At 42.4% G+C, this 23,015-nt stretch overlaps 1 protein-coding gene across 3 annotated transcripts in view; it reads left to right on the top strand.

Moving 5' to 3' along the window:
* ctif (CBP80/20-dependent translation initiation factor) overlaps positions 1-23,015 on the top strand; it is a 442,611-nt gene that overhangs the window by 65,397 nt on the left and 354,199 nt on the right. For 2 of the 3 annotated variants that reach the window (XM_051929787.1, XM_051929786.1), the window contains exon 4: positions 21,583-21,705. In XM_051929787.1, coding sequence (XP_051785747.1) covers positions 21,583-21,705 — 123 coding nt within the window. Of the gene's footprint in view, positions 1-11,828; positions 12,224-21,582; positions 21,706-23,015 lie in introns of those variants that run through there. The other variant, XM_051929789.1, reaches the window with a different exon arrangement.

Raw genomic sequence — 23,015 nt, 5'->3', positions numbered from 1 at the left:
GCAAAACCAAGGAGCTGGTGATGGATTTTAGGAGGACCAGGCCCCTCATGGACCCCATGATCATCAGAGGTGACTGTGTGCAGAGGGTGCAGACCTATAAATACCTGGGAGTGCAGCTGGATGATAAACTGGACTGGACTGCCAATACTGATGCTCTGTGCAAGAAAGGACAGAGCCGACTATACTTCCTTAGATGGCTGGCGTCCTTCAACATCTGCAATAAGATGCTGCAGATGTTCTACCAGACGGTTGTGGCGAGTGCCCTTTTCTACACGGTGGTGTGCTGGGGAGGCAGCATAAAGAAGAGGGACGCCTCACGTCTGGACAAACTGGTGAGGAAGGCAGGCTCTATTGTAGGCACGGAGCTGGACAGTTTGACATCCGTGGCAGAGCGACGGGCGCTGAGCAGGCTCCTGTCAATCATGGAGAATCCACTGAACAGGATCATCTCCAGACAGAGGAGCAGCTTCAACGACAGACTGCTGTCACCGTCCTGCTCCACTGACAGACTGAGGAGATCGTTCCTCCATCACACTATGCGACCCTTATTCCACCCGGGGGGGGTAAACGTTAACATTATATAAAGTTATTGTCTGTTATACCTGCATTGTTATCACTGTTTAATTTAATATTGTTCTTTTATCAGTATGCTGCTGGAATATGTGAATTTCCCCTTGGGATTAATAAAGTATCTATCTATCTATCTATCTATCTATCTATCTATCTATCTATCTATCTATCTATCTATCTATCTATCTATCTATCTATCTATCTATCTATCTATCTATCTATCTATCTATCTATCTATCTATCTATCTATCTATCTATCTATCTATCTATTTCTGCCAACTATGCTAAAGTATCTATCTATCTATCTATCTATTTCTGCCAACTATGCTAAAGTATCTATCTATCTATCCATCCATCCATCCATCCATAAACGAGCCTCCTCCATGTTTTCACAGTAGGTCTGGTGTTCTTTTCTTGGGAAGCTTAATTTTTTATGTCTGTGGACACAGATCTGGAATGACTTGCCAAAAAGCTCAAGTTCTGTCACATCTGTCCAAAGGAACTTCTCCCAGAAGCATCGCGCCTTCTTTAGTAAATTCCATGATGGACCCTGACCTTGGAGTCAGCTCATATGTCATTAGAAACTGTCCTTGAGATTTTGTCTTCCATTCTCTCTATGCGTTCTGTCAATTCTGCGGTCAATTTTCATCTTGCAGTTGTGTCCAGGGAGGTTGGCTATAGTCCCATGGACCTTCAACTTCTTCATAATATTTGCAACTGTAGTCACAGGAACATCAAGCTGCTTGGCGATGGTAATCTTGTAGCCTTTTCCTTTAGACCTGCTTATCTGTCATTTTCTTTCTGATCTCCCTCAGACAACTTTGCTTTCTCTAGTCCATGGTCAGTGTGGGACACACAATGACATCAGACAGCAGAGTGACAACTTTTTTCCATTTAAATCACATGAAAGACTGATTGCACGATTGGAGACATGTGTGATACAAATTCAAGAAATCAGCTTGTGATAAAAATCACTGGAATCCAGTTATTTAGGATCTTTCCTAGGGGTCCCAACAAATGTGTCCAGGCCATTTCTGAAGATCTTTGCAGAAAAAGTAGCACTTGATCTCTTGTCACACTTGCTTTACTTTACTCGATGACATCTCAAAGGCAAGCAGGTACACACAGAATGATTGCTTTTCAGGAGGCATACAGCACTTTTTCAGTAAGCTGTAAAGGGGAACAACACATCTGTCCACATCTGTATGTTTACCGTACATGAACACACAGATTGTTTTCCTTGTAATTTGCCTGATCTTTGTATTTTAATTATTCAAAAGTACAATAAAAGCTTTAGCCTAGCAAGTGATTTTAAAACCGTACCCAAGGAATTAAAGAGTCCCAGTTGGAATTTTAGCACAAGTGTGAATCGGGTGAAAGTGATTGGGTTGAATCTTTCCAGATATTTTACAACTTTTGGTATTTTGGAAGGTGTGAAGAGTACTTAGCGGACAACAAGATTACTATTTTAAATGTTAGGAAGGCATAAAACTGTAAATACAATGTTGTTCTGACGTTGTGCACGCTCTGAGGGTTGGTATCTAGTAATCGGGATGCTGTTGTAAGTTTATTGGAGGAAGCTTTACAACTGTAGTTTATTTCCTAGGTCATTTTTTAATATGCTAAACTCACTTTGCTTTATCTTCTTCTTCTACTTCTTTCAGCTGCTCCCGTTAGCGGTTGCCACAGCAGATCATCTTCTTCCATACCTTTCTGTCCTCGTCATCTTGCTCTGTCACACCCATCATCTGCATGTCCTCTCTCCCCACATCCATAAACACTGCCCTCACCCACCTGGAAAGAGGAAATACATACGTAAGAATGCTGTTCATAGATTACAGCTCGGCATTCAACATCATCATCCCCTCAAAACTTGTCTTGAACCTTGACGACCTTGGGTTCGGGACGACCATCTGCAGATGGATTTTTTCTTTCCTGACAAACAGACCCCAGGTGGTGAGAGTCAGCAAACACACATCCTCATCACTCATTTTAAACACAGGAGCGCCGCAGGGCTGTGTGCTTAGCCCCCTCTTGTATTCATTGTTCACCCACGACTGTGTTGCAAAACACGGCACAAACACCATCATCAAGTTTGCAGACGACACAACCATCATAGGCCTTATCACTGACAACGATGAGACGGCCTACAGAGAGGAGGTGCTGGCATTGAGTAATTGGTGCCTGGATAACAACTTGTCTCTTAACGTCAGCAAAACCAAGGAGATGATCGTGGACTATCGGAAACAACAAGGCAGAGAACACCAGGCCATCTACATCAGCGGCGTAGAAGTTGAAAGGGTTAACAGCTTCAAGTTCCTCGGAGTAAACATCACCGAGGATCTCTTGTGAACCCTTCACATAGACACTGTGGTTAAGAAAGCTCGCCAGCGGCTCTACTTCCTGAGGAGGCTGAGGAAGTTTGGCATGAATGCCAACATCACCTCAAACTTTTACAGGAGTGTGGTCAAGAGTCTGCTGGCGGGCTGCATTACCATCTGGTATGGGAGCTGCTCTGCCAGCAGCCGGAAATCACTACAGAGAGTGGTGAAGGCAGCAGAGCACATCACGGGCAAGAGTCTTCCTTCCATTGAAGACATTTACCTCCATCAGTGCATGCGTAAGACAAGCAGCATCATAAAGGACCACAGCCATCCAGCACGCCAGCTGTTCTCCTTGTTACCGTCTGGCAGATGATACAGGAGTCTGGCTGCTCGGACTACAAGAGTTAAGAACAGCTTTTACCACCAGGCCATTCGACTCCTCAACAGCAACACCTGAACACTTACATACACTTACATTACATCTACATTGCACTACTCACACACAAACTGTACCTGCACACACTCAGAATACTGACTGGAACATGCATCTGCACTTTATGGAATATGTATCTGTACTTATAATACATTATCTGTGCAATAACTGTCATTTGTACTTGCTGCTCATCCAACTCATATTGCTCTATGACTTCTTTTATACGTACACATTTTATGTTATATGGCTTGTCTATTTTTAACTTGTTAATTTTTTTTTTTAATTATTTTTAAATTTTTTTTTAGCTTTATTGGATCTAGGCTGAGTGACTTGTTTTTCTCGTCATACACATTTCATTGTATGTTGACCCTGTGTTAACCTATATATGACAAATAAACCTAAACCTAAACCTAACCTAAACCTTCTCTTAGGCCTTCCTCTTCTCTGGCAGCTCTATCCTTAACATCCTTCTCCCAATATACCCAGCATCTCTCCTCTGCACATGTCCAAACCAACACAATCTCCCCGTGTATTTTTGAAGGGGATATATAGCTTTGGATAACCTATTTTAATTCATTATTATTAGATTTTGTTGAGGTTAATAGCTTTCTTTTTTCTTTTATTAGTCTGATGTGACTATAATTTTTAATCTGCCTTTGATTCTTTAGACCTCTGCCATGAAGTTTGGGCTCAAATTCCCCATAAACTAGTGCTGGATTTTGTGGCTTTTGGAAAATTAGTGAATGAGTGAGTAAGTGAGTGAAGAGGAAAATTGGGATTAAGTTTAATTTACTCTGTGGCACGCGGCTGGGGGTGGTACCAAGCCGGGAACGCCCAAAAAGGACCGGAGGAGGGCTTACACCCCCTCCAGACCACAAGGGGACGACCGCCCTGGTGGCTGTGGGGACCACGGGTAGAGAGCTTTGAAGCTCAGCCCTGTAGGGGCCCATGGTCACCGCCAGGGGGCACCCCGATGCCTATGGAGCTCTGGACCTCTGCACTTCCGCCACACCCGCTTAATTATCTGCTTAATTGATAATGACGTAACGACGGACTTGACCACACCTGCCCATGAAATAGCCTTTGAGTCAATTGTCCAATTACTTTTGAGCCCCTGAAATGAAGGGATTGTGTTACAAAATGCTTTAGTTGCCTCACATTTTTATGCAGTCGTTTTGTTCACCCCACTGAATTAAAGCTGAAAGTCTGCACTTCAACTGCATCTGAGTTGTTTCATTTAACATTCATTGTGGTAATGTACAGAACCAAAATTAGAAAAAAGTTGTCTCTCTCCAAATATTTATGGACCTAACTGTATATAGATAGATAGATAGATAGATAGATAGATAGATAGATAGATAGATAGATAGATAGATAGATAGATAGATAGATAGATAGATAGATAGAATTTCCAAGGGGAAATTCACATACTCCAGCAGCAGCATATTGGTTCAAAACAATATTAAATTAAAGAGTGATAAAAATGCAGGGGAGTGGGAGATATAAATATAGAGACGTTCTATGGCAGGGACAGTACCACAGTACTTTACAGCTAGAGTGTCGGTCACAATCGAGGTGTGATCAAAAAATACGGTGAATGTTTAAATTAAAAAACCTTAAAACCGTATTGCCATTTATCCCCCTCAAAGTACTTCCCATTGTTCTTGCCACTTTCTGAAGCAGTTCTGGAAGTCCTCTTTCATGAGTGTCTTTAGTTGTGCTGTCATGGCTGCCTCGGCGTCCTGAATTGATTCAAAACGTTTACTTTTCATGGTCATATGGACTTTGGGGAAGTCACACGGTGCTATATCCAGTGGAATAAAGTGGATGAGGACACACTGTAATACTTTTATCTGACAGAAATTTCCGTACCAGAAGCGATGTGTGACACGGAACATTGTCATGATGGAGGATGACATCGTTTTCCCATTTCTCAGGTCGTTTTCTATGCACATTGTTTCTTAAATGCCCTAATAAACCCTTGCAATGTTCAGAGTTCACCATAGTGTTCCTGGGGACAAACTCGGCTTGTGCAATTCCATCCAAGTCAAAAAACACAATCATCATCACCTTGATGTTGGATCTTGATTGACGTGCAGAACATCGAAGGCAGACACAACAGTGCAACTAAAGAGACTCACGAAAGAGGACTTCCACAACTGCTTCAGAAAGTGGTAAGAACAATGGAATAAGTGTATTTGAAGCGAGGGTGGTTAATGGCAATGTGTCTTTTACTGTAATAATTATTTTTTTTATTTAAATATTCCTGTGGTGGGCTGGCGCCCTGCCCAGGGTTTGTTTCTTGTGTTGTGCCCTGTGTTGACTGGGATTGGCTCCAGCAGACCCCCGTGACCCTGTAGTTAGGATATAGTGGATTGGATAATGGATGGATGGATGGATTTAAATATTCACCATATTTTTTGATCACATCTTGTATAGGTCAAAGCTTATGAATGTAGCAATGGTCACGTGAAAGAAGCCACCCAAATGGACTCACCAGCAGGAAACCCATCCTCTTAAATAAAATCCCTGTGTGCATCCAGGTGTCCGTGTGTGTGTGTCTTCTGGTGAAGTGCGCATGCGCGATATTACTGTCAGAGAAAATTACAGGCCTTTTTATGGAAATACAAAGCAGTACAGTAATCCCTCCTCCATCGCGGGGGTTGCGTTCCAGAGCCACCCGTGAAATAAGAAAATCCGCGAAGTAGAAACCATATGTTTATATGGTTATTTTTATATTGTCATGCTTGGGTCACAGATTTGCGCAGAAACACAGGAGGTTGTAGAGAGACAGGAACGTTATTCAAACACTGCAAACAAACATTTGTCTCTTTTTCAAAAGTTTAAACTGTGCTCCATGACAAGACAGAGATGACAGTTCCGTCTCACAATTAAAAGAATGCAAACATGTCTTCCTCTTCAAAGGAGTGCGCGTCAGGAGCAGAGAATGTCAGAGAGATAGAGAAAAGCAAACAAATCAATAGGGCTGTTTGTCTTTTAAGTATGTGAAGTACCGCGGCACAAAGCTGTTGAAGGCGGCAGCTCACACCCCCTCCGTCAGGAGCAGAGAGAGAGAGAGAGAGAGACAGAGAAAAAAATCAATACGTGCCCTTCGAGCTTTTAAGTATGCGAAGCACCGTGCAGCATGTCGTTTCAGGAAGCAGCTGCACACAGAAGGTAGCCAACGTGAAGATAATCTTTCAGCATTTTTAGACGAGCATCCCTATCGTCTAGGTGTGCGAACAGCCCCCCTGCTCAATCCCCATACGTCAGGATCAGAGAAAGTCAGCGCAAGAGAGAGAGAAAGTAAGCCGGGTAGCTTCTCAGCCATCTGCCAATAGCGTCCCTTGTATGAAATCAACTGGGCAAACCAACTGAGGAAGCATGTGCCAGAAATTAAAAGACCCATTGTCCGCAGAAATCCGCGAACCAGCAAAAAATCCACGATATATATTTAAATATGCTTACATATAAAATCCGCGATAGAGTGAAGCCGCGAAAGGCGAAGCGCGATATAGCGAGGGATCACTGTATTACTGAGAGAGGAAATTAAAGGTACACAATACAGTGACGCATATTACAGCCACATACAAGCCAGTATTATTGTCAGAGAAAATTAAAGGCATATTACCGACGCGCATGCCAGTATTACCGCCAGAGAAAATTAAAGGTATATTACGGACGTACAAGCCAGCGGACGTACAAGACAGTATTGCTGTCACAGAAAATGAAAGACACACAATACATGGCGGCAGCCCACGAAGAACGGTCAGCTCAGCAAGTAAACATCAACAAAAGAAAGGCTGAAAGAAAGAAAAATACGACCAACAAAAAGAATGAGGTCAAAGTCCCTTGCCATTTAATATAGACTGTTCCTACTAATGTTTATGCACTACTGTTCTAGCGCCCGTTATTGTAACGGGCTAAATGACTAGTACAGATATAAACCACAAATGAGAACTACTGCACACACAAAGCACCTCAGCTTAGAATTGACCTGTGTTGCGACTAACAGAAACACTGCCAGCTTTGTCCCTGTGCCACTGGCTGTGATGACCCAATTTGATTTATATGGTGCCTTTCAAAGTACAGTATCTCACAAAAGTGAGTACACCCCTCACATTTTTGTAAATATTTTATTATATCTTTTCATAGGACACCACTGAAGATATGACACTTTGATACAATGTAAAGTAGTCCGTGTACAGCTTGTGTAAATTTGCTGACCCCTCAAAATAACTCAACACACAGCCATCCATATTACTAACCGAGAATGGTAAACCGGAAGGCACGGACCCAGGTACACGGCGATGGATGCAGGAGACAGTGCGCAGGCGCCGACAGCGCGTGTCTCATAAACTGCCAGCGAAGTGTGATCCACCGCGCACGAAGGAGTCACCGCTCAAAAACGAAAGAGCTCTTGACGTGAATGAGAAATGAAGCAACAACGCACCCATAGCTAACGACTACCGACACGGCCACACAAAAAAGAGGATTCTGCGCTGCAGCCCAGATTCAAATGGAAGAGGCTACGGAGGCCCCACAGGTCCACAAAGATAGTACGGAAGGCGCGGGAAAGTACGAAAGGCAAAGGCGCCTACACAGCATAGTGAAACCCGACATAGTATGGAAGGCGCAAGCGTCACCACCATATTGTGAGTGGCACTACTGCGGAGTGAAGGCGGAGGCGTCACCGCCATATTGTGAGTGGCACTACTGTGGAGTGAAGTTAGGAATAATGTGCTGCTTGGGATTGTACAAACCGCTGAATGCTTTACACCAAATTCAAACACAATACAGCTCAACGATACAAACACGAGCCCACCTGGATAAGATCAATGAACGCAGGCGCCTACAACGCACGTCTGAGACTGCGGAAGCAAAGCAGGCACGTGTTCAAAACGAACGCGGAAGCAAAGCAGGCACGGGTTCAAAACGAACGAGCTCGACTGATGGATATACAAACACGAGCCAGCCTGGATAAAATCAATGAACGCAGGCGCCTACAACGCGCGTCTGAAATGCCGCGGGCAAAGCGGGCACGGCTCCAAAACGAACGAGCTCGGCTAATGTATTTCGGGATACCCAACACCGGGAGTAGGCGAGCGAAGCGAGCAGGGGGTGGAGCCCCCTTGTTGATGTCTAAACCGCTGGCAACAAAAGTGAGTACACCCCTAAGTGAAAAATGTCCAAATTGTGCCCAATTAGCCATTTTTTCCTCCCCGGTGTCATGTGACTCATTAGTGTTACAAGGTCTCAGGTGTGTTACATTTGGTGTTATCGCTCTCACACTCTCTCATACTGGTCACTGGAAGTTCAACATGGCACCTCATGGCAAAGAACTCTCTGAGGATCTGAAAACAAGAATTGTTGCTCTACATAAAGATGGCCTCGGCTATAAGAAGATTGCCAACACCCTGAAACTGTGCTGCAGTATGGTGGCCAAGACCATACAGCGGTTTAACAGGACAGGTTCCACTCAGAACAGGCCTCGCCATGGTCGACCAAAGAAGTTGAGTGCCCGTGCTCAGCGTCATATCCACAGGTTGTCTTTTGAAAACAGACGTATGAGTGCTGCGAGCATTGCTGCAGAGGTTGAAGGGGTGGGGTGGTCAGCCTGTCAGGGCTCAGACCATACGCCCGCCACACACTGTATCAAATTGGTCTGCATGGCTGTTGTCCCAGAAGGAAGCCTCTTCTAAAGATGATGCACAAGAAAGTCCACAAACAGTTTGCTGAAGACAAGCAGACTAAGGGCATGGATTACTGGAATCATGTCCTGTGGTCTGATGAGACCAAGATAAACTTCTTTGGTTCAGATGGTGTCAAGCGTGTGTGGCGGCAACCAGGTGAAGAGTACAAAGACGAGCGTGTCTTGCCTACAGTCAAGTATGGTGGTGGGAGTGTCATGGTTTGGGGCTGCATGAGTGCTGCCGGCACTGGGGAGCTACAGTTCAGTGAGGGAACCATGAATGCCAACATGTACTGTGACATACTGAAGCAGAGCATGATCACCTCCCTTCGGAAACTGAACATGATAACGACCCCAAACACACCTCCAAGATGACCACCGCCTTGCTAAAGAAACTGAGGGTAAGGATGTCTTGGCTGGCCAAGCATTTCTCCAGACCTAAACCCTATTGAGCATCTGTGGGGCATCCCGAAACAGAAGGTTAAGGTCTCTTAACATCCACCAGCTCTGTGATGTCATCATGGAGGAGTGGAAGAGGATTCCAATGGCAACCTGTGATGCTCGTGTGAACTCCATGCCCAAGAGAGTTAAGGCAGTGCTGGAAAATAATGGTGGCCACACAAAATATTGACACTTTGGTCACAATGTGGACATTTTTCACTTAGTGGTGTATTCACTTTTGTTGCCAGCGGTTTAGACATTAATGGCTGTGTGTTGAGTTATGTTGAGGGGACAGCAAATTTACACAAGCTGTACACGGACTACTTTACATTGTATCAAAGTGTCATATCTTCAGTGGTGTCCCATGAAAAGATATAATAAAATATTTACAAAAATGTGAGGGGTGTACTCACTTTTATGAGATACTGTATGTGCCCATAAATTAAATATCAACTGAAAGGAATCAGACAGTATGTTTGCCCACAACATTATCGAGCATGCTATATTTCAATCTCTGTTCTTGGTGAAAACATTAAAGTTTTACTTGGTAATTACTACAAAATACTAGGGTTGGGCAAAAGTAGGTTTACAGTGGCCAGCAATTTGAGCGCCGTGGCATTGTGACATTCACCTGAGTTAATATAAAGTTATTGCGATAATCATAACCCGCATGTCTCTTTCCATATGGACAACTGTAAACCTACTTTTGCCCACCCCTGCAAAAAATACATGATGTTAGTAAAATATAGAAAGGAAAGTATAACATTTGCTTGTTGTAGGCGAGATTGCGTTGGTTTGGACATGTGCAGAGGAGAGCCCTTTCTTATTTGTACTGGTGATGGACAGGTTGACAGACGAGATTAGACAGGAGTCCCCATGGACTGTGATGTTTGCTGATGACATTGTGATCTGTAGCGAGAGTAGGGAGCAGGTTGAGGAGACCCTGGAGAGGTGGAGATATGCTCTAGAGAGGAGAGGAATGAAGGTCAGTAGGAACAAGACACTTGGACTGCAGGAATGTAGTAACTACAGGGGAATAAAATTGATGAGCCACAGCATGAAGTTATGGGAAAGAGTAGTGGAAGCTTGTTTAAGAATTGAGGTGATGATTAGTGAGCAGCAGTGTGGTTTCATGCCAAGAAAGAGCACCACAGATTAGATGTTTGCTCTGAGGGTGTTGATGGAGAAGTTTAGAGAAGGCCAGAAGGAGTTGCATTGCGTCTTTCTGGACCTGGAGAAAGCATATGACAGGATACCTTGAGAGGAACTGTGGTATTGTATGAAGAAGTCGGAGTGGCAAAGAAATATGTAAGAGTTGTACAGGATATGTACGAGGGAAGTGTGACAGTGGTGAGGTCTATGGTAGGAGTGATGGAGGTGGGATTACATCAGGGATCAGCTCTGAGCCCTTTCTTATTTGCAATGGTGATGGACAGGTTGACAGATGAGATTAGACAGGACTCCCCATGGACTATGATGTTTGCTGATGACATTGTGATCTGTAGTGAGAGTAGGGAACAGGTTGAGGAGACCCTGGAGAGGTGGAGATCTGCTCTAGAGAAGAGAGGAATGAAGGTCAGTAGGACCACCGAGACAGAATACATGTGTGTGAATGAGAGGGAGGTCAGTGGAATGGTGAGGATGCAGGGAGTAGAGTTGGCGAATGTGGATGAGTTTAAATACTTGAGATCAACAGTACAGAGTAATGGGGATTGTGGAAGAGAGGTGAAGAAGGGAGTGCAGGCAGGGTGGAATGAGTGGAGAAGAGTGTCAGGAGTGATTTGTGACAGACGGATATCAGCAAGAGTGAAAGGGAAGGTCTACAGGATGGTAGTGAGACCAGCTATGGTATATGGGTTGGAGACAGTGGCACTGACCAGAAAGCAGGAGACAGAGCTGGAGGTGTCAGAGTTAAAGATGTTAAGATTTGCATTGGGTGTGATGAGGATGGACAGGATTAGAAATGATGACATTAGAGGGTCAGCTCAAGTTGGACAATTGAGAGAAAAAGTCAGAGAGGCAAGATTGCGTTGGTGTGGACATGTGCAGAGGAGAGATGCTGGGTATATTGGGAGAAGGACGCTAAGGATAGAGCTGCCAGGGAAGAGGAAAAGAGGAAGGCCTAAGAGAAGGTTTATGGTTGTGGTGAGAGAAGACATGCAGGTGATGGGTGTGACAGAGCAAGAGGACAGAAAGATTTGGAAGAAGATGATCCGCTGTGGCGACCTCTAACAGGAGCAGCCGAAAGAAGAAGATTCCTTTTAACACACCACACAAATTTAAATATTATTATAACAAACTTTATACATTTTTATTACTTAGTGTTTTGTTCATGGCTTACCTTCTTAAAAAAGTAAATTATATGTGAAACAACAAAAGTTGTGTGTGCTTTCACTTGTGTGGCCCAGTCTGAGAACACGCGGAGGAAAGTGACAAGCGTTGCCTTTGGCTGTGCTAATATTAGTTGGCCTTTGCTGCCCCCTGCCATCTGTTTTCTGTTTTGCCGTTTGCTGTCCCGGTAGCTCCTAAGCAGTGGCAGTGCGCGCATGCGTTTCACCGTCTTATTCCATGCTTTCTATTTCATTTCCCCACACCTCCTGTCTTTATACACACATGACAGAATGCCAGACCATCGTGCCGATCTCTTTCTCTAATCCCATCCTGATGATTTCGGCCGTTCCTTCAGATTCCTCCAGCAGACTGGGGTTTGTTTTGCTTTACCTGTGCTGACTGCTAATAATGGCTCATCTAAGGATCCGCTGGGTAAGCTTGCATTTTTCCTGCACTCGGAGTTCTCTTTTTTTTCCCCAGAGGTTTAGATTCAAGCCACGGTCCCATGGGCTATGCGTTGTCTTTTGGCAGCTTTGTGTCAGTAGTGATAACTCAGCAGATTTACGACCCGACACGACACGCACTGTTTATTGAGGGCCTCGCTGCTGCTCTTAGCATTCATTTCTGCAGGAGCTGTGCATATAGGATTTGCCGATAGATAATGAGTCATCCAGTAGTGCAAGTTACACCCTTGGCCTTTTCATTTAATCCTTTTAGTGAAAATGGCACTTGACATTTAGTTCTTTTGCTTGAGCAGTGCTGACAAACAGTGGATGTATGTTGTTCCTTTTGTCTTCAGGACTAATCTGAACAGCAATTCCAACATGCAAGGGCTGGAAAAAAAAGGAGAACAACTGAATGTTTTCCATGAAGATACTGAGACTCAATTCAGTGATCTGCTGATTCCCTGTTTTAATCTCGGCCTTTTTACATAATTTATATAAGTACGGCAGCATGGCTGCTAAGTAATTAATACTGCTGCCTCATACGTAGCTCCGGAGTCCTCGGCTCAAATTTTGGCCCTGGCACTGACGGTGTGCATTCTGCACATTCTACCTTTCTACTGGTACTTTGGTTTTCATTGTGCAAGTGACATAGTATGGAGACGTAGGATCTGAACACATCTCACAATGTCTTCAAGTGCAATACTCTACCTCCACGAAATAACAAAGGGGTGAGGCCTTCTAAAATGTCCCACAAAATAGGGATCACCTCAAGGCAAACCTGACCTCAGGAAAATGGGAGGCTTAAAGCCTGACTAGGCCTAAAAATGGATATCAAGCTTTTAAGTTAAAAAACTCAACATGTCTCACCAGAAAGGGAACCATTAAAACTCTGGCTGGAGCAGAGACACAAAATGCTTATGGAAGAATATTTGTTAATGAAAAGAACAAAAAAGGAGTCATCAAAGGTAATCCTAGCAAACAAAGTTCAAGACACACTCTGCAAGGATATTCAAGTTCCAGAGTAGAAAAATAACATCAAAAAACAAAATGAAAGAAAAAATCAGAAATCAAAAAGAGAACATAATGCAATCCACCAACACCAGAGCGCATTTGAATGAACCGCACTGGACTGCAGTACCCGCAAAGCATACAATTATTCAACTTAAAATTATTTATGAAGCGTATCTGTCTCATTTAAAATTGTCCAGAATGTTTCCAGTTCAAAATTCAACCTGCGGATGCTGCAGTCAAGTTCCAGCCTCACTTGGCCACATGTTTTGGGCCTGCACCAAATTAACATCATTTTGGACCAAAATCTTTAAATGCCTTTCAGACAGCTTTGGGGTCACAATCCCTCCTAATCCATTATCAGCCGTGTTTGGTGGGCTTAAAGTGGAGAAGGACAAACAAACTGGAATTGCCTTTACTACACTATTAGCACGTTGACTTATGTTGCTCAATTGAAAGAATCCTAGCCCACCTCTTTTAAGTCAGTGGTTAACTGATGTTATATATTATTTGAAATTGGAAATTATCAAATTCTCATTTAGAGGATCTGTGCAGAACTTTTTCAAAATCTGGCAGGATCTGATCAATAACATTTTAGAATAAGCATTTAAATTGAAGAAGCGGATTCTGTCCCCTCATTTATTAATTTATCTATTTACTTACAGTTGTGCTTGAAAGTTTGTGAGCCCTTTAGAATTTTTTATATTTCTGCATAAATATGACCTAAAACATCATCAGATTTTCACTCAAGTCCTAAAAGTAGATAAAGAGAAACCAGTTAAACAAATGAGACAAAAATATTATACTTGGTCATTTATTTATTGAGGAAAATGATCGAATATTACATATTTGTGAGTGGCAAAAGTATGTGAACCTCTAGAATTAGCAGTTAGTTTGAAGGTGAAATTCGAGTCCGGTGTTTTCAGTCAACGGGATGACAATCAGGCGTGAGTGGGCACCCTGTGTTATTTAAAGAACAGGGATCTATCAAAGTCTGCTCTTCACAACACATGTTTGTGGAAGTGCATCATGGCACGAACAAAGGAGATTTCTGAGGACCTCAGAAAAAGAGTTGTTGATGCTCATCAGGCTGGAAAAGGTTACAAAACCATCTCTAAAGAGTTTGGACTCCATCAATCCACAGTCAGACAGATTGTGTACAAATGGAGGAATTTCAAGACCATTGTTACCCTCCCCAGGAGTGGTCGACCAATAAAGATCACTCCAAGAGCAAGGCGTGTAATAGTCGACAAGGTCACAAAGGACCCCAGGGTAACTTCTAAGCAGGTGAAGGCCTCTCTCACATTGGCTAATGTTCATGTTCATGAGTCCACCATCAGGAGAACACTGAACATAATGGTGTGCATGGCAGGGTTGCAAGGAGAAAGCCACTGCTCTCCAAAAATAAAAAACATTGCTGCTCATCTGCAATTTACTAAAGATCACGTGGACAAACCAGAAGGCTGTTGGAAGAATGTTTTGTGGACGGATGAGACCAAAACAGAACTTTTTGGTTTAAATGAAAAGTGTTATGTTTGGAGAAAGGAAAACACTGCATTCCAGCATAAGAACCGTATCCCATCTGTGAAACATGGTGGTGGTAGCATCATGGTTTGGGCCTGTTTTGCTGCATCTGGTCCAGGATGGCTCGCCTTCATTGATGGAACAATGAATTCTGAATTATATCAGAGAATTCTAAAGGAAAATGTCAGGACATCTGCCCATGAACTGAATCTCAAGAGAAGGTGGGTCATGCAGCAAGACAACGACCCTAAGCACACAAGTTGTTCTACCAAAGAATGGTTAAAGAAGAATAAAGTTCATGTTTTGGAATGGCCAAGTCAAAGTCCTGACCTTAATCCAATCAAAATGTTGTGGAAGGACCTGAAGTGAGCAGTTAATGTGAGGAAACCCACCAACATCCCAGAGTTGAAGCTGTTCTGTACAGAGGAATGGGCTCAAATTCCTCCAAGCCGGTGTGCAGGACTGATCAACAGTTACCGGAAACGTTTAGTTGCAGTTATTGTTGCAAAGGGGAGTCACACCAGATACTGAAAGCAAAGGTTCACATACTTTTGTCACTCACAAATATGTAATATTCGATCATTTTCCTTAATAAATAAATGACCAAGTATAATATTTTTGTCTCATTTGTTTAACTGGTTTCTCTTTATCTACTTTTAGGACTTGAGTGAAAATCTGATGATGTTTTAGGTCATATTTATACAGAAATATAGAAAATTCTAAAGGTTAACAAACTTTCAAGCACAACTATAGTTCTGCTATGCCCTGCCTAGCTCTCTTTCTCATGGGTGAGGGTTCATTTGTTTCTAACCTAGTTTTGTTAAACTTGATTTGCTTGTATGGAGTGTTATTTGATTTTAATAAAATCTATACTAATAAAAGGCAAAGCCCTCACTGACTGACTGACTCACTCACTCACTCATCACTAATTCTCCAACTTCCCGTGTAGGTAGAAGGCTGAAATTTGGCAGGCTCATTCCTTACAGCTTACTTACAAAAGTTAGGCAGGTTTCATTTCGAAATTCTACGCGTAATGGTCATAACTGGAACCTGCTTTTTGTCCATATACTCTAATGGAGGAGGCGGAGTCACATATCGCGTCATCACGTCTCCTACGTAATCACGTGAACTGAAAACAAGGAAAAGATTTACAGCAGGAGTCAAACGCGGGAACGAAGGTAAATGACGTTAATTGTTGAGTGTCTTTTAATACTGTGTAAGCATACATATTAACACATGTGCAATTAAACGTGTGCATTTACGGGGTGATTTCTCAGGCTTAAAAGCTTGCCTTTTATTAAAAAGGTAAATGCAAACTGTTTTCATTCTGAAGGGCACAAACCACGTTGGATTTCAGCCGTTAAACAAGCAAAAATGTCGGTACACCAGATAAATAAGCGCAACATATTATCAGTTGTATTGTATGCTTACAATACATATAGAAATGTATTAATCGTTAACTAATAGTATGGGATGGTGTTTTTCGACTCGTGCCTTGATTTAAACGATTGCATGTCTTGGTGGGTTTCCATAGCTTATTGTCAATTTCTTTACACCTGTTTTTAAGACTTATTGACTGAAACGGGCTTTCACGAAAAAAGTTAGGGCTTTGCTACAGGATACACCCTCCACAAGTTAAGGAAGTAAAAATAAAAGTATATATTTCTGTTTTATTGAAACCTTTTAAGTTCGTATGCGTAGCCCCATTTGGCTGTTTTAGTTTTTTTTTTTTTCTTTCTTCAGTAATATTTAATCTCCTTAAAGAAAAACAACATATGCATTTTACTTTTTTTGTATCTCTTTTGTAATATTTTAGTGTAAAAGGATAACCAGTATTTGAACCTTTTATGTTACTTTATAAGGTTATTTTACACAATGTTGAAAAATTAATAAGAAAGCTACATATTTTGGCAGCTGCTACTTTAATTTTCAATGAAATGAAAAAAACTCTCCAAGAGAAAACCTCAATGAAGAAGAAACAGTTTGCACTATCTAAAAAGGAGAAACCCTCATTTATAAAGGTTTGCTGCAGATGACTTAACTGAAAATAAATGAGTAGTTCCTATGTGTATAATACATATTTATCTATTTGACTTATGCCTTTATTCCAGCAACTTGCAACATCTGAGGTACAATTTGTTACATTACTTTGTTTTTTGCAGCACAGGCAGGTGAAGTGACTTCCTCAGGGTCACACAGTGGTGTCAGTACCAGGATTTGAACTAACAAGCTCCGGGTTTGCTGAAATATTACTGAAGAAAGAAAAAAAACGAAAATGGGCAAATGGGGCTATGCATACAAATGTCCATCCATCCATTATCCAACCCGCTATATCCTAAATACAGGAGCCAATCCCTGCCAACACAGGGCACAAGGCAGGAAACAAACCCCAGGCAAGGTGCCAGCCCACCGCAGGGCGCACACCCACACACACCCACACACCAGGGACAATTTAGAATCGCCAGTGCACCTAACCTGCATGTCTTTGGACTGTGGGAGGAAACCGGAGTACCCGGAGGAAACCCAGACAGACACGGGGAGAACATTCAAACTCCACGCAGGGAAGCAAACCCGGGTCTCCTAACTGGCACCTTTCACTGCGCCACCATACCGCCCGCATACAAACTTAAAAGGTTTAAATAAAACAGAAATATATACCTTTATTTTTACTTCCTGAACTTGTGGAGGGTGTATCCTGTAGCAAAGCCCTAAGTTTTTTCATGAAAGCCCCTTTCAGTCAATAAGCCTTAAAAACAGGTGTAAAGCTAAACTTGCAGCACCGCTAATCAATTACACTTGCCTAACGCCTCTCCTAAGGGGAGATACTGTGGGATCTGGGCATCCGTCAAAGCACCAATCACAGGCCCGATTAGAAAGCGGGAAGCTGTGATTTGTCGTCTCCCTCCCATGTAACAATCACAGCCCGTGTTACAACGCACTATGTATGTATGTGTATATGTATATATGTGTATGTGTGTGTGTATGTATGTGTGTATATGTATGTGTATATATATGTTGATATGTGTATATATATATATGTATATATATGTGGATGTGTATATGTATATATATGTGTGGATGTGTATATGTATATATATGTATATGTAGATATGTGTATATGTAGATATGTATATGTATATATATGTTTACATAACCTCTTTAACACACTACTTCTCCGCTGCAAAGCGCGGGTATTTTGCTAGTGCTAAAAAAAAAGGCTTTGCACCTAGGAAAACAAGTTTGTGCCCCTTTATTAAGTTTTTTAAGTCACTCAAATCATAAAGATACGTAAGCAGCAGCGTCTTTGAACCAACCAGATGTCCTATAGGGGTCATGACCTGTCTCAAAAATGGGATTAAATAGGGCTCACCCCAAGGCAAACCTAAAAGTTAAAAAAAAAAAAAAAAAAAAAAAAAAGAACCTCAACATGTCTCACCAAAGGGGTAACCATTAAAACTCTGGTAGGAGCAAAGGCAAGCCCACAAAATTTTTATAAAAGAATAGTTTATTTACAAAAAGAACAAAACAGAAGTCGTCGAAGGCAATCCTAGCAAACAAAGTTCAAGACACACTCTGCGAGGATGTTCGAGTTCCAGATAAAATAAAATAAAATAATAATAAAAGAAAATAACATTTAAAAAAAAACAAAGCAAAAACAAAGCAAACACAATACAATCCACCAACACCAGAGTGCAGTTAAATGAACCGCACTGGACTGCAGTTCCCAGCTTATCTTTCTAGGGCTGGGGGGCGGGCCCTTAACTGTGATGGACAGATGGCCCCACCTCTTGGCAACCACCTACAAAATACAAGAAATATGAGACACACATAGAAATTAAATAATAAAAGATAATACATAACACAGATCTTTATATTTAAACCTGTGAAATGTTTTTTAGTTGTGAATAGTTTGCATTCATGAACACAATAAAAAAAAAATATAATTAGAATGTTTCCATCATGTTACATTTAAGTACAATATTGAAAAGAGAACTGATTCAAATGTTACAAACTTTATGGTTTATTCGTGTATACAATATTATTCTAAATGATTTCTGGCTTCACGATTTGGCTCTGATGTTCTCACTTTTTAACCCTCGCTTTTGACTTGCTACTGTTCCCCACTCCTATTTTCAGAACTGACTTCCCTTTGGCGGACAGCACAGTTATGTAGTTATTAATTAAAGTTGAAGTGACGTTAACAGCCCAGCAGTACCACAGCGCAGAAAATCAGACTGGCCATCACAAGAGTTGTAGAAGATGTGAAGGAAGTCACTTCCCATGTTAAAGGAACACAGTCTCCTAAGGAAAAGAGTCTGCTCTGCCATTTCTTCTATAGTTTCTCTGTGTTACAAGACCAGTCCAGCCTGTCATTAAGGTGGACTCCTCAAGTATGTGTAGAAGTGGACCACCTCTACATACATTTCCTGAATAGTGACTGGACACAGAGGCTGTTGGGTGCAATGAAAGTCAATGCACAATTCTTTGGTTTTGCTTATGTTAAGATGAAGACAATTCCCTTTGCAAGTCAAGTCAAGTCAAGTTGGGGAGCATGCACTGGTACAACGCATTGCCGCACCAACCACACAATGAAATAGCTCAGGATCCCGGTTGGCAACCCCCCAGGCAGACACATGGTCCAGTCCCACCTTCCGGAAATGACCATCTATCTGCTGCAGCCAGGTGTTACGTGGGTGACCCCTTGGCCTGGTCCAGCCACTCGGGTCCCCAACAACCCTGGGGGAAACGTGCCACATGGGCGTAGTGCCGTAACTGGCGCTCCCTCACAATGCAGGTCATGTGCCTCATTCTGGACTCCGTGAGGAACACAAAGTCAAAACAACGGTACCCAAGGATTTTCCAGAGAGACACAGTACCAAAGGAGTCCAGTCTTTGTCTCATGTCACTGGATAGCGTCCATGTCTCACAACCATATAGCAAGACAGGAAGCACCAGGACTCGAAAGACTTGGACCTTCATCCTTTTGCTGAGATATCAGGAGTGCCACACACCCCTTTCCAGCGACCTCATGACCCGGAATGTTCTTACAATCCATCTACTGACTTCATAGAAAGAGTCACCAGACACATGAATGTCATTGCCAAGGTAAGTAAACCTCTCGACGAGGTCGACACTCTCTCCGCAAGACAGACACACTGCTGATGGCCATGCCAAAGAGGTCATTAAAGGCCTTTGCATCCAGAAAGTTCTCCACCTGACTCCTCTCCTCAGTCTCATCCCCATAAGTGCAGAATCATTTGAGAATTTCTGCAACTGACGTGACCCGCTGTTATACAGTATGTATAGCCTGAGGTGTACAGAGTGAAGAGAAAGGCAGACAGGCCTGGTCCTGGTGGTGCTCCAGTGTTGCTCACACAGTCCTTGAGCCTCACAAACTGCAGCCCGCCTGACATGATAGCCCATCATCCAGGACACCACAGGCTCATCCACCTGCAGATCTCTTGCGCTTACCTCTTAACAGCACTATAGCAAAAGGAAAAACTGAGTAAAAATTGAACAAATAGACATATGCTTTGTACTTTGCACTCCACATTTCTAAAAAGTTAATAAGTGTAAGTAATAACTGTTGCATTAAGATGTGATCCTGTAATTGAAAATGTCTGGATGAAAAGAGCGCATTAAGCTTTAATCAATGACTTTGTTAAATGGTGCGACTCAAACAACCTACAGCTGAACACCAGCAAAACCAAGGAGCTGGTGGTGGATTTTAGGAGGCCCAGGCCCCTCATGGACCCCGTGATCATCAGAGGTGACTGTGTGCAGAGGGTACAGACATATAAATACCTGGGAGTGCAGCTGGATGATAAATTGGACTGGACTGCCAATACTGATGCCCTGTGCAAGAGAGGACAGAGCCGACTATACTTCCTTAGAAGGCTGGTGTCCTTCAACATCTGCAATAAGATACTGCAGATGATCTATCAGACAGTTGTGGTGAGCACCCTCTTCTACGCGGTGGTGTGCTAGGGAGGCAGCATTAAGAAGAAAGGCGCCTCACGCCTGGACAAACCGGTGAGGAAGGCAGGCTCTATTGTTGGCATGGAGCTGGACAGTTTGACATCTGTGGCAGAGTGATGGGCGCTCAGCAGGCTCCTTTCAGTTGTGGAGAATCCACTGCATCCACTAAACAGGATCATCTCCAGACAGAAGAGCAGCTTCAGTGACAGACTGCTGTCACCGTCCTGCTCCACTGACAGATTGAGGAGAATGTTCCTCCTCCAAACTATGCGACTCTTCAATTCCACCCGTTGGGGTAAACGTTAACATTTAACATTATACAAAGTTATTGTCTTGTTTTTACCTGCATTATTATCAATCTTTAATTTAATATTCTATCTATCTATCTATCTATCTATCTATCTATCTATCTATCTATCTATCTATCTATCTATCTATCTATCTATCTATCTATCTATCTATCTATCTATCTATCTATCTATCTATCTATCTATCTATCTATCTATCTATCTATCTATCTATCTATCTATCTATCTATCTATCTATCTATCTATCTATCTATCTATCTATCTATCTAGCCAGAGTTTACCTGTAGAGCTTGTTTCTCATCATTCTGATGTTGGTCTGTCTATTCTTTCATTGAGAATCAATGTGCTTTTATTCTGAGATTTGCATTTATTCTTTACTGTTTAGGTGCCAGAACCCAGCTTGTCTGTCAGTGTACTTTCAAAGTGCCATTTTTGTACTAGAACATCTCCTGCTGTTTCCGTTCCTTCCATATAAGAAGAAATCACTCTTGCGTTTGTGTTTGTGTGTGTGTGTTTTCTTTAATAGGAGGAGTGGGATTACAGTAGCAATGGGAGTACTGGATCAAGACCTAGCTCAGACTCAAGACCTGGATCTGGCTCAAGGTCTGGAAGTCGAGGAAGAACTAACCATCATAAGAATTCCAGGAAGGTATTGCATTTTAAGCATAAACAAATCTTAACCTTTGACATGTAAAGAAACATTAATTCAGTATTCCGGGTATTTTGTATTGGGTTTTTGATTAGAAATGTCATATTTAGCCATTAGCCTTGTTGTCGACAGTTAAAGATAGATAGATAGATAGATAGATAGATAGATAGATAGATAGATAGATAGATAGATAGATAGATAGATAGATAGATAGATAGATAGATAGATAGATAGATACTTTATTAATTCCAAGGGGAAATTCACATACTCCAGCAGCACCTTACTGATACAAAAAACAATATTAAATTAAAGATTGATAATAATGCAGGTAAAAAACTGACAATATCTTTGTATAATGTTAACGTTTACCCCCCCAGGTGGAACTGAAGAGTCGCATAGTTAGGGGGAGGAACGATCTTCTCAGTCTATCAGTGGAGCAGGTCGGTGACCACAATCTGTCGCTGAAGCTGCTCTTCTGTCTGGAGATGATACTATTTAATGGATGCAGTGGATTCTCCATAATTGATAGGAGCCTGCTGAGTGCCCGTCGCTCTGCCACAGATGTCAAACTGACATCAAACATGGCACCTCTCACATAATTGCTCAGTGAGTGGAAATGGATCACCGAGTGTTAATGGCCTACTGCTATTCAATGTGCATGTGTAGTTCAGTTATGCAAAAACAATACAACAGTTTAAACTTATAGATACATAAAATACACAAATCTGTTAGAAACTGTATGGTGTGCATTAATTACTAAAGGTTTAAGCAAGTAAATCTACGGTAATGCTGTCATTCAAGTCCATGCTTTGTCCACTATAGTTAATCTTACATGCGTCTTTTTGGTGTTATAAAAATAAAGAGTCATAACTGTTTAGAAAAGTTGTGGGCGACACGGTGGTGCAGTGGGTAGCGCTACTGCCTCGCAGTTAGGAGACCCAGGTTTGCTTCCCAGGTCCTGTTTGCATGTTCTCCCCGTGTCTGCGTGGGTTTCCTCCCACAGTCCAAAGACATGCAGGTTAGGTGTATTGGCGATTCTAAATTGTCCCTAGTGTGTCCTGTGGTGGGCTGGCGCACTGACTGGGGTTTGTTCCTGCCTTACGCCCTGTGTTGGCTGGGATTGGCTCCAGCAGACCTCCGTGACCCTGTAGTTAGAATATAGCAGGTTCAAAAATGGATGGATGGATGGATTTGTTTCACCACTTTAGGTGCTTTCCCCCAACAGGACCATTTTTTGTAGCAACCAGTGAGTTCCTATAAGATGTCAACCCAGGGCCAATTGCTCTTGCAGCCTACGGTACATATCTTCA

The sequence above is a fragment of the Erpetoichthys calabaricus genome, chromosome 7, assembly GCF_900747795.2.
Source record: "Erpetoichthys calabaricus chromosome 7, fErpCal1.3, whole genome shotgun sequence".
In the NCBI taxonomy this organism is placed as follows: domain Eukaryota; kingdom Metazoa; phylum Chordata; class Cladistia; order Polypteriformes; family Polypteridae; genus Erpetoichthys; species Erpetoichthys calabaricus.
The sequence above is the reverse complement of the archived record's forward strand: the minus strand, read 5'-3'. Positions and strand labels throughout refer to the sequence as shown.